At 40.6% G+C, this 17,406-nt stretch overlaps 7 protein-coding genes across 7 annotated transcripts; 6 read left to right on the forward strand and 1 right to left on the reverse strand. All coding sequences in view use genetic code 12, as the record gives it.

Moving 5' to 3' along the window:
• Nucleotides 1–138: 138 nt before the first annotated feature.
• Nucleotides 139–1,802, forward strand: RJT20DRAFT_123951 (uncharacterized protein). The gene has a single exon (XM_064916092.1). It carries the CDS (start codon nt 267–269, stop codon nt 1,485–1,487), a length of 1,221 nt encoding a protein of 406 aa, XP_064776903.1. The 5' UTR covers nt 139–266; the 3' UTR covers nt 1,488–1,802.
• RJT20DRAFT_10049 (rRNA (cytosine-C5-)-methyltransferase) lies at nt 1,659–3,523 on the forward strand. The gene has a single exon (XM_064915628.1). The coding sequence runs from the start codon at nt 1,831–1,833 to the stop codon at nt 3,439–3,441; it is 1,611 nt and encodes a 536-aa protein (XP_064776904.1). The 5' UTR covers nt 1,659–1,830; the 3' UTR covers nt 3,442–3,523.
• A 2,226-nt stretch (nt 3,524–5,749) lies between these two features.
• OPT1 (oligopeptide transporter) lies at nt 5,750–8,113 on the forward strand (the record flags this gene model as incomplete). The annotated part of the gene is made up of 1 exon (XM_064921325.1): nt 5,750–8,113. The coding sequence occupies one exon, from the start codon at nt 5,750–5,752 to the stop codon at nt 8,111–8,113; it is 2,364 nt and encodes a 787-aa protein (XP_064776905.1).
• Nucleotides 8,114–9,326: 1,213 nt separating this feature from the next.
• On the forward strand, nt 9,327–10,813 carry ERG25 (methylsterol monooxygenase). The gene has a single exon (XM_064916093.1). The coding sequence runs from the start codon at nt 9,549–9,551 to the stop codon at nt 10,464–10,466; it is 918 nt and encodes a 305-aa protein (XP_064776906.1). The 5' UTR covers nt 9,327–9,548; the 3' UTR covers nt 10,467–10,813.
• RJT20DRAFT_10059 (uncharacterized protein) lies at nt 10,678–11,651 on the reverse strand. Its single transcript, XM_064915634.1, has one exon. It carries the CDS (start codon nt 11,291–11,293, stop codon nt 10,898–10,900), a length of 396 nt encoding a protein of 131 aa, XP_064776907.1. The 5' UTR covers nt 11,294–11,651; the 3' UTR covers nt 10,678–10,897.
• A 770-nt stretch (nt 11,652–12,421) lies between these two features.
• RJT20DRAFT_123956 (protein phosphatase regulator) lies at nt 12,422–16,125 on the forward strand. Its single transcript, XM_064916094.1, has one exon. The coding sequence runs from the start codon at nt 12,918–12,920 to the stop codon at nt 15,681–15,683; it is 2,766 nt and encodes a 921-aa protein (XP_064776908.1). The 5' UTR covers nt 12,422–12,917; the 3' UTR covers nt 15,684–16,125.
• On the forward strand, nt 15,935–17,378 carry RJT20DRAFT_10064 (DNA-directed RNA polymerase I subunit). Its single transcript, XM_064915636.1, has one exon. The coding sequence runs from the start codon at nt 16,357–16,359 to the stop codon at nt 17,281–17,283; it is 927 nt and encodes a 308-aa protein (XP_064776909.1). The 5' UTR covers nt 15,935–16,356; the 3' UTR covers nt 17,284–17,378.
• The last annotated feature ends 28 nt before the right edge of the window (nt 17,379–17,406 follow it).

Genomic DNA, 17,406 nt, shown 5'->3' on the forward strand with positions numbered 1-17,406 from the left:
ACCTAGACCACTTACAATGCTATATCTATATCTATTTGTATCCAATCAAGTCACGTGACTCATAAATTACCAAAAGTCTGAGCAGCTGAGAAAGTGGGCTCTTAAATACTAAATTAAACAGACCCTTTCTAGTCTTCGGAGTCGTTAGTTCAAATGATATATCGCTCTAATGAATGCATGTATCAATTCGGAAGACAATGATCGAATTGTGTTTGTAATTTTAACACTTCTCCAAAATTCATCAAACAACCTATTATGAAATAGATATGACATTCAAGATACGACGATCATTAAGGCATGTTTCGATAAAGCGGTTGTATACTACGGAATCCAGTACTTTCTTTTCTCATCCGCCGTTGAATTACGAAACCTACGAACGCAGGTTGAAAGCAGCTCCACGTTATATAAGTCAGAATCCCGGTTTATCTGCAGCAGCCCTAATTGATTGCATTAAAGCAAATAGAATATTACAACAACAGAACATAGAATTGAAAGCATCAAGTAGACATCACAATAACACTAAGTATACGGATAATTTTCTCCATTTGAAGTTGAGCCCAAGAAATGTGTCACTAGAAAAAAGACTATATGGCTTTGTTTTCCAAGAGAACGCATCTCACTCGTTGCCTAACTCTGAAGTGATCAAAACTTACTTGACTACACCGCCGCTTCCGAATGATACCAATAGGGTCTTCGACATTTCAGTAGCAAATTTTTCCAAAAGGGTAAAAATGTCAAAGCCGGACACTTCAGTGATCTTTTCAGTTCTACGATTGCTACTAGACAAAAAGGACTATTATAACGGATTCAAGTTAATGGATTTAACCTTCAACTCATCGACGTATATCGATTACAAGAAAGAGATGACAATGAAAGCAATAGTCGGTGCGTGTCTGTTATTAGCAGTTGCAAGTGCCATTGAATACACCTGCTTACCAATGATACCTTTGGTTGTATGGGTGTCGGTAAACGCGATTACAATGGGGTCCGTCTTTTACGGCATGTTAAAACTTCGAACTCCTGAGCATTTGGGTAGACTAAGCTGGAGACCGTATGTATCTTCATTTTATAAGTACATGCATAAGGATGAGTTCTTCGGGATAAATAGCATTGTAACCCATTTTGAAGAACACAATGAGGTCAACATACGAAACTATCATCACAGCAAAGTACGAAAAGCATCGATTATGAATTCATTTGATCACAACGAGTATGTAATTGAGCTACCCAACGACAATGTCGAGCTCGCCAGTTTAGACCGCTCCCTTCCTACATCTACCTTTATAGAAGATAGTGAAATAATCCAGCTACAACAATACTTTAAACAAGAATTTTCAAAGCGCAAGATGGTATTGAATGACCTTCCAGAAGAGCTTGTTTTCTTGGAGTTTTGGCTAACTCACGGTGAGAATTTTGAATGGGTCGAGCCCGATCAGGATCCAGCGGAAATCTTGAAATTGGATATCAAGAACAAGCCTATGAAGTAAAGCACATAGAGACGAACACTTGTATATATTAACGAGTCATGAATTTAAAGATACTTTATTATTATATGTGCTACGGCATCAACACAAAATTACATATAAAGATATAGCATTGTAAGGATACTAAACACATTATCCATTCTACAACCCTGTACTCTCCCACCACCACTAGAACCACTATACTTCATACCTTCACCTCCATACAAAGAAAGGATTCAAAAAAGTTTCATAGAAAAATCCGGGTAACCCCATCGACTTTATGCTGCGAAGATCTGCTTTCTTCAAATGGTTATGATGCAATGATACTATTGAAGGAAGTCATTTACCCAGGAGAAACTAATGCATTATGAAGTTATATTTCGAAGCTGAGAAGTTCCTCAAACCGAGTGAGCGAGCTGGAAGTCTTCAATCGCGAATTTTCAATGACGGGAAGTTGACGAACTCTCCTAAGCATATCTTCGCATTAGTATATTCTACATTAAAGTATAAAGAATATATCCAAGTAATAATACGAAAGTCGAAGATAAAGCAAACTTTGCAAACTAAAAAATTGAAAATCAGCGATGAATTACTCCTATTGTTAGTTCACGATTTGATTTTCTCTCCAAAAGGAAGAATCCAGCTGGGAAAACACCCAATAAAAGACGCCTTCTTGCAGCACAAGACTAGGTTGCAAGCTGAATTTACTAAGTTGAAATTGAAGTATAAGGTCAAAGCAGCAAGCGAATTACCTACAACAGATGTAGACGAAGACGAAACTCCCATCAGATGGTTTCGTATTAATACTATTAAGGCCTCTCCAGAAACCTTTTTTGAAAATAACGAATTCTTCCAGAGATTGCAACCAGTAAACTCTATTGATGAGATAACAGAAACTGGGTTCATTTACCACGACGACTACATACCGCATTTATACGGTATTCATCCAAGGGAGAAATTGACTTCTACACCAGCTTACTTAAAAGGTGAGGTCATTATTCAAGATCGTGCATCCTGCTTCCCAGGATACATTCTTAACCAGGACCCAAGCGATGTTCATATAGAGATCATAGATGCCTGTGCTGCTCCTGGTAACAAAACAACCCATTCTGCTTCATTTTTGCCAGATAGTCCTGACTCTGTAGTATACGCCTTTGAGAGAGACTCGAAGAGAGTGAAGATATTACGTACCATGTGCGAGAAGGCAACAGGAAAAGCAAAACAAAATCTTATTCAAACTACTCATGCCGATTTCACCAGTACCAAACATTCAGACTTCCCCAATGTTACTGGATTTGTCGTAGACCCATCGTGCAGTGGATCTGGAATTTTTGGTAGAGCGCTTGAAGATTCACAACGTGAAGAAGAACAGGAAGAAGATATAGATACCGAAAGATTGAATAAATTGGCTGGTTTTCAGTTCAAAATTGTGAAGCATGCTTTATTGTTTCCCGCTGCTAGGAAGGTAGTCTATTCCACTTGTTCTATTCATCCTCATGAAAATGAAAGAGTTGTTGTAGATCTCTTAACGGATCCAGAGATTAAGGGCAAAGGATGGAGATTGGAGACAAGGGACAACGTCATCCCAAGTTGGCCTAGAAGAGGATGGAAAGAAGAGTTTACTGTGTTGGCTCATGGCGATGAAGCAATATGCGAGGAGCTTGCTGGAGGTTGCGTGAGAGCAGTTCCAAAAGAAGATGGAGGCATTGGTTTTTTTGCAGCCTGCTTTGTTAAGAAGGGAGAGACTACTCAGATCGGAAAGGAGGGAAAGGGAAGTTCGAAAAGAGAAAGTAACAGCGTAAAAGAAAAGAAATCCGTGGGAGATAAGCAACTGGCCCAAACAAAGGCGATGTTGCATGACGTGGATAACAATGGGAATGGAGATGTAATTGTAGATGCAAATGAAAAAGAGTCCGATGAAATAGAGTCGGAGATTGGCGGTGATGATGAGGAGGACTGGGGAGGCTTTGACGACTGATACTTGTAGGAATTGTAGGATATAAACAATCTATGACTAAATACAACCCAATACACATTACATCATAAAGTCACCAGATGCTACCAAATAACGAATGCGAGAACCGGTCCGCGCATTCCTTAACGGACATGCACGTCAAATTTAGTCATATAATACGAAAATAATGCCTTCCCCAATACCAAGAAATTAAGAAAATTGGTGAAAGGCACCACGGCAACATCAGTCGGGCAAATGGGTGATTCATACTGACGTTTCGTATTATGACTCGTAATTCCTTTTTGCTAGAGTTCTACTGGTTATTATTACATGAGGGCGGCAGCTGATTAAAGGAACAACTACCCTAATTTCCTCGCTACCGGCGCCTTTTCTCCCCGAACAGGAACCTTCTCCAGATTGAGCATATCGTCTAGGATATCGACCCCCGCTCCACCTCCACCTGGAATCAGTTTTTCCGTCTTCTACTTGAAACATAGGAATCAACCGGTGGTACAATGGAAGGGCAATACCGCCTTTCTGTCGAAGGGTAATTATGGTGGGAGAACCTTTTCAAGCCAAGTTATACATTCGGTAAAGATAATAGAACAATATTAGATAGAGACATCAGCAGCTGCCGAGGCAGACAACTTTCATCTTTTTTCGTGACTTCACACCTTATCAAGTGCAATTTGGCCGATTAGAAGAGCCGAACAGATAATATTTACTTTCTTTTTTCGACTCGCTTATAAAGTTCCATACAGGAGCGTATTGCTTTGACGTATTTTACTAAATAGGTAATCCAGAAAGGAGCCGTACAGTTGGATGGAACTACAGAAGGTCGGAAGTTGCAAAAGGGAGCTTAGGAAGAGATCCACTAGTGATAGTACAAATTGGAAAGAAGGAGATTCCACAGTCGAGAGTACTACTATGTCAGAAGTAACTAAAGAGGGAGTCACATCTAAAGAATAACACGAGACTCTTTCGTTATGCCAAGCTGCAATTCGAAGAGAAACAATATTAACTTTAAAGCTGAATATAATGCATTCCACTTCTGCCGCTCTCGTCGTGAAGCATGTTGTCACCTAAATGAGTTGTGGTAGATCTTACCGATGCACTCACACTAAAATGGAGTATACAAGCAATTGTCCTTACTAAATTCCCCTCAAGAATCCTAAACAGTGACATTTGGTCTAACAGGGTTCATTGCAAATTAAACTTTACTCTGCAGTAATGCTTGGACACCTAATGGCACGGCTAAACTGCTTATACCCACATTCCTAGAAGGTAGGTGATTTGGAAGGTCGGGGTATGATAGATTAGAAAATCGCCTAAGGTATCATTACTTCCCAGTTGGCAGGTGGCACCATCCCCACTGAAATCCCCACAGCTGGAGGTAGTATTACCATATGGTGCCGTACGCTCATATGGGAATTGTCACTATCCGGTAATGAAATGTGTACCGGAAATCACCTGTAAGCTCGGATCTCTCCATGAATTGCAAAAGAAGGTTTACTAGATCTTACCAACTTTGATGGACCATTCTCAAATCCCGAACCCCCACCCCAGTTAGCCGCTGCTGTTTGGACTAGTTACCATATGCCTATAAAGATTTCTGGTTAGAAAAAGGAACTTGAAAGTGAAAATTTAGTACCTTTGATGGTTGAGTAACTTTGACTCATTCTCAAGTCCGTCTTCTTCCTGTATCGACCGCCTTTCCATTCGTCAGGCACCAAATCTCTGAAGATCCATTTGCCGCCAATTTTTGCTTTATTTTCGATTGGTGTGGCAGGGTCAGATGATGCCCCGTGTCAATAACGCCGTTGTAATTCCACCAAACCGTTTTAAAAGACACTTCCGTCTAAACTGGCATAGGTCTAGGCACCATTGCACTCGCACTAAACCTTACCATAAAGAATTTCGCCTCTTCGATAAGGAACTTCCGAGGGAGGTCGATTATTTCTTATTATTTTTTAGGGCTTTATTTTTTTCTGCTGCATTGATAGCACTTCTTTTTAATAATATGCGGATGAAATTTAAGTAGCTCATATAAGGCCAATTTCTCATATCGGTCGCCAATCGCGCTTTGCGGCCATATCACAAATAAAGATTACGCAATACGGTACCATACGAGAATTAATTTGGTTCAGTGCGGAGTGGAGATTTCACTGTCCTCAACTTTATCCTTATCTTATAAATAGGCAAGATCTCTCTTCTGTTTTTGGTGAAATTCACCGCTCTCTTTTTTTCTCGGTAGACATTATCTTTCAAGCAGAGTTCTTTCCATTTTTCTTGTACTGCGCCAAGATAGATTATAAGTGTCAAAAATTAAGAAATGGATAAAATTAGATCTGCGTTGAAGCCTAAGGCTCCTACGGAGGTTAGCGAAGTTGAGCAGTACTCAGACGAGAAGAAGCAAATCGACTACGAGAATGGACACGAAAAGGTAGACTTGGAGCTCGTGGCTTCCAAGTCGCAAGAATTCGACCCAGTTTCATCCAACCTTGTCCAAGAAATCCTTGCCGATGAATATGCTACTGTCACTGTAGAAGATGATTCTCCATATCCAGAAGTCAGAGCTGCTGTCCCAAGTACCGACGATTTCAACTTGCCTCAGAACACCATCAGAGCATGGGTTATTGGTATTGCTATGACAACTCTTGGTTGTGGTATGACATTGTTATTCAGTTTGCATGCCCCACAAGTTACTATTTCAACTTTCGTGACATCTATCTTGGCTTGGCCAATTGGTTTGTTATGGGCCGACTGGGTTCCTAACTGGAAGATTTTTGGTGCTGAACTTAACCCAGGTCCATTCAACATCAAGGAGCACACCATTATTACAATAATGGCCAATGTTGCTTTTGGTGCCGGTGGTGCAGCTTATGCTACTGATATTTTATTGGCTCAAAACCGGTTTTACCACTCCGACTTCGGTTGGGGGTTTGACTTAGTTGCAATCTGGAGTACCCAATGTATTGGTTTTGCCTTGGGTGGTGTTGCTAGAAGAGTTCTTGTTTACCCATCCAGTGCCATCTGGCCATCAAACTTGGTTACTGCTACTTTCTTGACCAACATGCACATCAACGAGAACCACACTGCTAATGGCTGGAAGATCAGTCGTCTCGCTTTCTTCGGCGCCGTTTTCACTGGTTCTTTCGTGTACTACTGGTTCCCTGGTTGGATTTTCCAAGCCTTGTCTTACTTCTCTTGGATTACCTGGATCAAGCCTAACAACGTTATCATTAACCAAATCTTTGGATCTTCCACTGGTTTGGGTATGTTCCCTAACAACATTGCCTTGGACTGGAACCAGATTGCTGGTTATATCGGTTCTCCTTTGATTCCACCTGCTGGAGCCATTGCTACTATTTTGTTCTCGATGGTTCTTATTTTCTGGATCGTGGTTCCAGGTATCCACTACTCTAACACTTGGTACGCTCAATACTTGCCAATTTCATCTTCTGGCTCTTATGACAGATTTCAACAATCTTATGATGTCTCCAAGATTATTAATTCCAAAACATTGACTTTTAACAAGGAGGCATATGAGGCATACTCTCCACTTTTCTTGTCCACTACGTTTGCTATTTCGTATGGTTTGTCATTTGCTTCGATCACAGCTACTGTTGTTCACACTGCTTTATTCCATGGTAGAGAGATTCTTGAACAATTCAAGCTGAAGGAAAAGCCAGATGTTCACACAAGATTAATGAAGAGATATAGAGAAGTCCCAGATTGGTGGTTCGTCATTGTTTTCTTGGTCTTCTTCGCATTGTCTATTGTCACCGTCAGAGTGTGGAACACGGAATTACCAATTTGGGCTTTAGTAGTTGGTCTTTTGATTGCTATTTTCTTTTTGCTTCCAGTTGGTGTCATCTTTGCTCGTACCAACATTGCTGTTGGTTTGAACGTTGTTACTGAATTCATCATCGGTTACATGCTTCCAGGTAAGCCATTGGCTATGATGTTCTTTAAGACATTCGGTTACATTACTAACAACCAAGCTATCACCTTTGCTCAGGACATGAAGTTAGGTCACTACATGAAGATCAGTCCTCGTGTGTTGTTCTCTGCTCAATTTATTGCAACAATCTGGGGTTCTTTGGTTCAAATCGCTGTCTTGAGATGGTCGTACGGTTCTATTTCTGACTTATGTGACTCTAAGCAAATTAACCACTACACCTGTCCAAACGGTAGAGTTTTCTTCAATGCTAGTATTATTTGGGGTGTCATTGGCCCACAACGTCAATTTTCCCACGGTCAAATCTACTATGGATTGTTATTCTTCTTCATTATTGGTGCAGTCTTACCTGTCTTCAACTGGTTGATCTTGAAGAAATGGCCAAACAGCATTGTCAAACACTTGAACTGGCCAGTTTTCTTTTCTGGTACTGGTTACATTCCACCAGCCACTGCTTACAACTACACTTCGTACTGTACCGTTGGTTTGTTCTTCGGTTGGTTCGTTAAGAGAAAGTGGTTCCACTGGTGGTCTAAGTACAACTACTCGTTATCCGCTGGTTTGGATATCGGTTTAGCTTGGTCCTCTTTGATCATTTTCTTGACCTTGTACTTGACCAACGCTACTGCACCAAACTGGTGGGGTAACACTGTTATCAACACCTTGGAGTACAATAACGAAGCCATCAGAGTCATTCTTCCAGAAGGTGAGGCTTTCGGTCCATCTGTTTGGTAAATCCCTTAATTAGTTATATCTCTTGTTGTATATAAAATAACGTCTAATATTATTTAATTCGAAAAGCATCGCAATAGCGGGTGGGATGTTGTTCATACTACTTGCTGCGAAAGACTTTCATCGGGGTACACTTATTTAAACAACGATGTTTTGTCCCCATTGCTCTAGTGGTGAATTTTTATATCACCATACTACTCTTAAGTTTCAAGTTGAGTGTGCGATCTCTCGGGTAGTGTTAAGGATAGCTTTCTTCAAGATAGATACTTCTTTCGCTACTTGAAGCCATGAAAATCATTCCACTTTCTTCTTTTGAAGTTAGGTACTTCCTGGTAATATCTTTTCTACACTTTCCTTCGTCTTTATTTCTGGATTCCCGATAGAAGTGTTAAACCAGGGAAATTCAAAAATAGAAACTAACCGTATATTCATTCTTACAACTGAGCACAACAACATTCACTTACCATAAAAACTAACATATCAGGAAAACACCTGTCAATCAGACTATTGATTGAAAATTTTAATATTTGCAATATTTTCAATATTTTGAATTCTTCTACCTAAGCTCTACTATCCAATTACGTTCTCTGAGACCCTCTCTACTATTCCGATCCCCAATCCAAAGAATGCAATCCTCTCCTGATACTCTATCACCTTTCTCAATGTTACCCTTTAACCCCCTATTTTGCACCCCATGTCGGCTTTTCATTTATGACATACCTTTTTAGGCTTAGCCTGGAACCCACGGAAAAGCTAAAAAGCGCTCTAACATGATGATTGCATAGCCGATAAGTCTCGCTCTCTCTATTATCCCTGCACAGCAATCACATACCAGATAACATACCAGATAACCATCTAAACGACAACTTTCTTCTCATCTCTACCTATTCATGGTATTACCTGCACACTCACCCGCGATATACTTATCCCCCTTACACAAATTCGCACTCTTCTTCATCTTTTTCCTCTTCTCAATATGCCTATCTCGATACGATGATCTCAGTACGCACTGTACTGTGTACTCTGTAACGAGGAAAAGAAATCCTGGCTGCACAACATAACACAAATACTGGTACTCTCGTTCCCGTCGTTTACTGTGCCTTTGTGCCCGCTACGAAAAATTTTAGTGCGTTTCTTCGTACACACCAAATACGAGAGTAGAGCCGTCATAAAAATCAACTGATTTCCCGTTGATGATAAACTCATCAGAGAAGAAAAGAGAATCAACCCATATTTCTTACCAGACGTGTGTTCAACTGTACTTTAATTACGCTTTGAGTAGTGATTGTCGTACGATAACAGTATTATTCTGGAGATACTTTGCATAGCTTGACAGGTTGCAGCTTGACGTATTATTTAATAGCTTGTCAATAGTTGCGCTAGTGTTGCTCAATCACATTTCGTGTATATATTTATTCAGAAGTCCTAAAATCTCATAATGTCCAGCGTGTATCACGATTACACCGGATTCCAGAACGTAACCACGTTCGCCGATGCTTTCAGCAATTTCCAGCAAGTCCAAGGCTTGAACGTGTTTGAAAAGCTTTGGGGAGCTTACTACTATTATATGGGCAATGACTTGTTTGCTACCGGATTATTGTTTTTCTCCGTCCACGAGCTCTTCTATTTTGGTAGATGTTTGCCTTGGTTCATTATCGAGAGAATCCCATACTTTGACAAGTACAGAATCCAAGAGACAAAGCTTCCATCTAACCAGGAACAATGGGAGTGTCTCAAGTCCGTCTTGACATCACATTTCCTCGTTGAGGCTTTCCCTATCTGGTTCTTCCACCCATTGTGTCAATATATTGGAATTAAGTTCCAAGTTCCATTCCCTTCTGTCACCGATGTTCTTATCCAGTTGACTGTCTTTTTTGTCCTTGAGGACGCTTGGCACTACTGGCTCCACAGAGGCTTACACTACGGTGTCTTCTACAAGTACATTCACAAGCAACACCACAGATATGCCGCTCCATTCGGCTTGGCTGCTGAGTACGCCCACCCCGTTGAAGTGATGTTATTGGGTTTTGGTACCGTAGGTATCCCAATCGTGTGGTGTCTCGTCACCGGTAACTTGCATCTTTTCACTATTTGTCTTTGGATCATCTTGAGATTGTTCCAAGCCGTAGATGCTCACTCTGGATATGAGTTTCCATGGTCATTGCATCACTTCCTTCCATTCTGGGCAGGCGCTGACCACCACGATGAGCACCATCATTACTTCATCGGAAGTTACGCTTCATCTTTCAGATGGTGGGATTTTGTTTTGGAGACCGAGGCTGGTCCAAAGGCTCACAAGAGCAGAGAAACCAAGATGAAGATCAATGCCGAAAAGGTTCAGAAAAAGATTGAATAATCGGTCACTTATAGAATATTAGATTGTTGGTTCAACCTATTCCAAATTAAAATAATAGTTACAAATTTATAAAATGTCAGTTTCATAGTGTACCATGCATGTGCTTGACAATAGATGCCTTAATATGCTCGATTTTAATATAAATATGCAATGAAGAAAGATTATACTTATAATTATAGGCCGTAACAGCAGCGTAAATCGTGACTACAACAGTTCATGTGAAGTAACCGGGAATTCACGACGACATACCTTATATTGCAGGTATCAGGCAAATTGTAAAAAGCGCAATTTCACTGCCTCAAATTGACTGGTAGGTCATTCTGTTCAATTCTACAAATTGATTCTTAATCCCCAATGAACTATACGTTAATTATGCATTAGATACTTACCTTTGTACGTAAATCATCTCTGTCAGTTTTTATAATATCTATTTAAGTACTCTGGCCAAGCCATTCAGAGTACTCCCTTCTCTTCTTAATAATGTTGATGAATCCAACTCTTGTATTGAGTTCTTCATAATCACTCAATCCAATGCTCTCTATAACAGTCACAGCGTCTTTCATCTCGATAAACTTCAAGAATTTGCTCCTGCTATTGATTTGCTCGCCTTTCAACGACAAAACAGGAGTATTGGAAACGGACGTTATAGCACCAATAACGATAATTATGATAGCTATAACAGTTTCCAATACTATATCTATTGGCAAACTGCCATGGTAATGAGATACAATAGAAAGTTTATGGAATTCAAATGATGAATATCCCGAATGTATCAAAAGCAAGAGACCGACGACGTAAAACGCAGCCGTTGAAGAGTTAGTCGCCATTTTCAATCCTCAATTGTAGATGGATATATAGCTTGCTTCCATAAGTAACCACAGCGTTTAAGTGTATAATGGATCTTCTGAACATTGAAAAGTCGCAGTGGCCAGTCAATGTCGCAGAATGAAAATGTCGCAGTAGGCAGGCATAGGGATGAAAATTGGGATAAGCCTGAGCTGGACACAATTTACTAATTTACTTGCTATACTATCATCATCTTAGCAACACAACGTATTAGACCACATGATGCTTCTTTTTATATATATATTGCTCAAGACATCTCTCTTATAAGTTTGTCAAGAAAAAAAAAACCATTGAAGTAACAAGTAGTGAATTTTCTCCTTAATTGTATATTGTAACCTCACTAATCTTAATCCATTTCTTTGTCGCACTCACACTAATACAATTACAGAAACTAGTTTCCACACTAAATCTTCACGAGCTTCTGACTAAGCTGTCGCTAAGTTAATTCTAAAATATAACTAAGCTCTCGGTAAATGGCCTCTCTCGTTATCTCCACTACTATCACTCATTTCAAGTCTCACTGAATTGACGTCACGGCTCACTCCGGTTTTCTTCTGGCATTATCATATGCTTCTCATTTTCCACCGCTAAAACCTACCCGCCATCACACACTAATATGACACGTCTTCCTGGCCTAGTATAATTATTTGCCTTCGAGGCGGAGCTGCAAGGCTGAATCCCGTTTAATCCCAAACCATGGTTCGTTGCATGCACTGTTCCACCATACGGTTCGCTTCTATCTGGTGTCATGTGACCGCGTTGGCACTTTTCCATTATAGCCGTATCTGGATTAATGTTCCAACACTGCGAGGGCCACAGAAACCCTCCAGCGAGACTCCACAGAACAAACACCAGAAAGGGTCAGAAAATACCACTGTTCTCGCACCGTTTCCCCACCAAGATAACAATTCCACTGCGCATCGTAGCACGTCGAACGGAGTTTTACCTGGTGACTGTCACTAGCGTATGACATCATGTTTAATGCAATATAGGACAGTATGCCTCCAGGACCCCACCGTAGACTGGCATAACACAAAGCTCTTGAAGTCCAGAAAGCTCCGATACGAGACTGCACGTCCTTAATGAATATCTTTTCTATTTTCTCTAGCCTAGTCCTTGCCCAGTCTCAATCTTAATCTCATCCTGCTCACCTCCCTCTCCCAAACTCTCACACCACCCGCACACGTCTCTGTCACTAATCTCTCACCATTCCCTCACTAAAAATCTCTCGTTGTGCCAAAATTCCCCGTGAACTCGCAATTGCTCCGGCGGACGTCTTTTGGGGAAATCGTAGCAAGCGCCCTTTGGTTTTTACGACAATACAACAGTGACCATTCAATAGAGTTGTTCTATATTATAGCAGACATCGGGAGTTCTTTGGTGTGTCGGACGTGTTCAAATAAGATCACAACTAGCAATCAGTCAAAATACTCAACTCACCAAAGCCTTCTGTATCTGACAATTACTGTTCAACGCCAGTCGTCTTAGCTTCCACCAGCATCATCATCACCTCCATCCTCATTCAGCAAATTATAAAATTGCCGTGTTTACCACCCACAATTTAACTAAACCTGAACAATCCTTTCCACTATAGGTATATACAACATGGCAGTAGCTGTACCCACTACGAATCACAAACTGCTGGTGCTGTCGGGATCTTCGCCAGCTCCGTATCCAAAGAATGAGAGTATCAATCCACCGCTCACATCTGCTTCAAACGGAATGGAAACAACTTCACCTGTCAGCTATATTCCCAAGGATATAACGTCGTTGGACTGTAAGATACTCCAATACCAATATGCCATATCGAAATTGGAACATTTCATCAAGAGCATCAAGCGAATTTCATCTGAGTGTAACGAAAACAGTACCAATGGTGCTCTGGCTACAAATACTACTACTACCGCCACCACAGAATCAACAAATGGAGAAAGCGAAGCACCCAAAGAAGTCAGTCCCGAGAGAAAGTTGACCTTCTCTTCACTTCCGCTTTTGCACTATATTGTCCTTCTTTCTGGTACGGTATTCGCTATAAGTGAGAATGCATTCAATCCCAAACTAGATTTGCTCGCTAACTATAAGTTATTCAAACCAACGCCTATCAACATATCAACCATCACGACTCATATCCCATACGATAACCCGGATTCGTCAGTAGGAATTCTCACTGACCTCCCAAAGGTCTCGACAGCCCTAAAGTGCTTAAAAGCATTAGAATCCCTAGCCGTTACATGCCTTCAAGGCTACCAAAAGAGACTTGCTCAAGCCAAGTTGGAGCAGCTGAAATTAATTAAAGATGACCTCACTAAGTATTATGACGATCTTAAGGCCATTGTTGAGAAGGATATATTCAATACAGACACAGACATCGATATAACGCTTGAGGGACTTACCTTCAGCTTACCAAAAGATCAAAACCTTCTAGAGAATGAGAATTTCGTCGAGGCGACCTTGATAGACATTGATATCAAGATGTTATTCCTAATCAACAAGCAGATAGACGTCATTTTAAACCGTTTGAAGCCAATTATTTTGACTCACAAAACATTAAAACGTGGTTCAAACAAGACTGTTGATACATATGCATTACACCAGATCTTTTTGCTTACACTCAGACTTAATGACGTCTATACTGTGTTCCGCCGTTTTGGTCGTAAGATATTTCTTTCCAATTATTCCCATTTGACAGATTCTAAATTCTTATTCCAGGCAAAGAATGGTAACTACTTCAAGAACACTCATTTAGCTAACGTTGACGAGACCTTCAATACAATGAAGAAGAACGGAACTTTGATAGCCAATTTAACTAGACTTGTTCGCCAAGATTCCCGTTTTGAAATTAATCCCAAGAATATTAATGACTTAGTCAATTTCGCCAATCAAGGTCATGTTATGCTAGAGCAGTCGACAGAAAAGTTTGACGCATTTAGCCAGGAGTGGATAACAACTGAATTACGCTTCAGAAAGATCTATCAATTGCCGAAGAAGAATCTCTTTGATATATACCAGAGTTTTCATGAAGTGAGACCACCTCCAATAATCACATTAAACTCTAAACAAATAACAGGTTCACAGTCTACATCATCAAAGGAAAGCTCGAGTTCTGAACTTGAAGCATTTCCTAGTGTATCTAGCTCAAATGGGGGTGCAAAGTCGTTGGAGAAAGGATTGAAAAAATTAGATTTGGATGCTCCCAAACCAGCGACAAGAGGATCGAGATCATCTTCAATAAATAGCGTGAGCAGCAATGGCTCGCTTACCAATAAGCCATTAATGAGGAAGAACTCGCTCAATTCACCTAATAGAAACTCTGTCCTCATAGTTCCAAATGCGGCTCCGAGCAATGGAAAAGTTTCTCCCCTTCGACTGAGACCTAATTCAATGCTCTTTTTGAACTCTAACGGCTCCATGTCCAATATAGAAGGGAATATTTCGAGCAACAACAGCGGTAATATTAACCAGAGCCCCGCTGTTGCAGCTGCTGGTTCTCAGACACGTCGGAGAGCTAACTCTCAGCCAGTTAAAGGCACCCCAAGCTTAAACGAAGCTATCGCAACTTCAGGAGCTGCTGCGGCACTCATCAGAAATCATAATCTAAATGCTCCTTCGTCAAGTCCCACCGCTTCGTTGAGATCCCCTACTGGATCTATTAACAGAAAGCCACCTGCAAGTACCAATGGAAAGAATGCATCCCCCGCACCGAATGGAAATAAGGTACAGAAACTGTTATTGGCAGTCAAGGAAGAGGAAGATGGGACTGGTTCTCCTCTGCCAACTCCAGCTTCGTCAAAGCTCAGTGCTAACCAGCGTTTGCAACAACATTTGCGCCAGGCTGCAAAGTCAGGAACGTTAATGACCCAAGAAAAGGAAATACTTACCCCGGTTACTTTTGACCCGAACGCTCCATCAAGTGTTCTGATCAGAAAATACATAGATCCTCCTCCACAACCAAAGGAACCTTCACCTCCACAAGAGATAGGGTCATCCAGCGGACCTATTGGCCCAGTGTCCAAACCTAGAAGGACCAGAGATATGGTGACCAGACGAAACACTCAACAGAATAGTGTGACGAAGCAGATAGATCCTCAATCAATTGAGACATCTTCTTCGTATTCGACTGATTCATCCAGCGGCAGTGGTAAAAGAGTGAGGTTCACTGGTGTTCCCGAGTACTCAGAAGCAGAGGATGCACCCACAAAGTATTCACACCCTATTTTACGTAACTTTGCCGTTTTCAAGAGCCCTATTCGTGTGGGCAACAGTAAGCCAACTGCATTTAAAAAGAAGGATCAGTTGTTAAAGAAGGAAGAGAGTTTGTCGTTTAAGTATCAAGTACATCACCAAAGTGCTGAAGACGACCTGGCATTTTGAGGTTCGTGGTGTGGAAAAGCGCCCGAGACCATAATGTGGCACCGAATAGCCCCATTGCAATAGCAAATGATCTTTCTACAAATACATACATACATTCTATATTTACGTATATACATCCACAACTCCTACTTTTTTTGCGGCAAGTGCGACGCTACCATACAATGCTGGTATGCAACAAATCAGTCCCCTAATAAAGTTCAATTGATGGGACCAACACCTCCGCCCTTTTACTTCTCCATTCAATTAATATATAATATGTGATTTTACAAGCTTTCAGCAGTCTGATATTACCCCTAGACGCAGGGTTTGCCTATCAAACTCATTATATTATCAATACATCTCCGGTTCTTATACTTCCATCTACTTAAAGCAAACACTAACATTTTGCATCCACTAGTGTTGAATACTATGCAGGCACTCCTCAAATTTTTTTTGAAGTCATCTTGAAAAATTACGTTTTGAGCGATCTGAAAGAGATGGTTGAAGAGGGTAAGACTAGTTCAATTAAAGATTTATAATACTCTTCGACGATATTGAGGACGAAAACATAAATACTTCTTATTTTGTGTTGTATTTATAAAAAAAAAAAATTGAAAATTGCATCTTTAAAACTAGTTTTCTACCGATCTTTTCATTTGCATCTCAGCTGTCTTCAATAGTTAAAATTGTTTTGATGTCAGTAGCAACGAAGAAGAGATCCCAAAATGGGGTTCCAGATAGTTCTTCTAAGAGAATAAAGTCTGCAGTGCAACAGAGCTCTAATCCTATCAATGAAGAAGGTATTTCGGAGTGTTTCCAGAAATTTTCTACTTCTTTATATGTCTCTTTGGCACCAGCTCATCTTCAAAACCCAATAAACGGTATCAAAGCACAGCACTTAGACCCTTTAATTATGTCTTACCTCCCAAAGGCTGGCGGTGTTGTGTTGTCCTACTCGAACATTAAACTTTCCGATGACAACATAAGTACTGATTCAGAGGGTAATATCATAACCATCGCTAAGATCGAAGGCTCAACTCCATTCACATTCTTCTGGATCACAGTAGATTTCTTAGTATGGAGACCTCAGGTCGGAGACGTATTGGAAGGATATATCTACATGCAAACAGCTTCCCACTTGGGTTTATTGATCCACGACACTTTTAATGCATCTATTAAGAAATACAACATTCCAAATGACTGGCAATTCATTCCTAACCAAGAAGACGAAATCGCCGAAACCGAAGCTGATTCTAACACTAAATTCAAGTCTTTCGGCTACTGGGTTGATGAAAACGAAAGTAAGATTGAAGGCAAATTAAGATTCACAGTCAAGACTATCTACACCTCCGGCAAGGTTGTTTCCGTAGAAGGTACTTTAATCAAGCCAGGTTCTGAGAGAGACGCTCAGCCAATTTTCAGAGAACGTCTATCCTCGGTATCTTCTGTTAGTGGTAACAAACATAAGAAATTCGATGAAGACGAAATACCCGTAGTGGAAATTCCAGAGCCTAAAGAAGAGGATGCTTTGCCTGGTTACATAAAAGAGAGTGACAACGAAGATGAAGATAACGCAGTTGTTAACAAGTCTGATTCTGACGAAGAGGATGACTCCGACTAAATCTTTAGCATAGAGGATTCCATCCCTCATACTTCGTAGGATTATTCAATTTGGGTCTCCTTGAGGTACTTTGTATAATATAATAGACAAAATTGTGAAAGTTTGAGATAATCTCTAGAATGT

Source organism: Scheffersomyces xylosifermentans, assembly GCF_036884685.1.
Source record: "Scheffersomyces xylosifermentans strain CBS 12540 chromosome Unknown RJT20scaffold_1, whole genome shotgun sequence".
NCBI lineage: Eukaryota > Fungi > Ascomycota > Pichiomycetes > Serinales > Debaryomycetaceae > Scheffersomyces > Scheffersomyces xylosifermentans.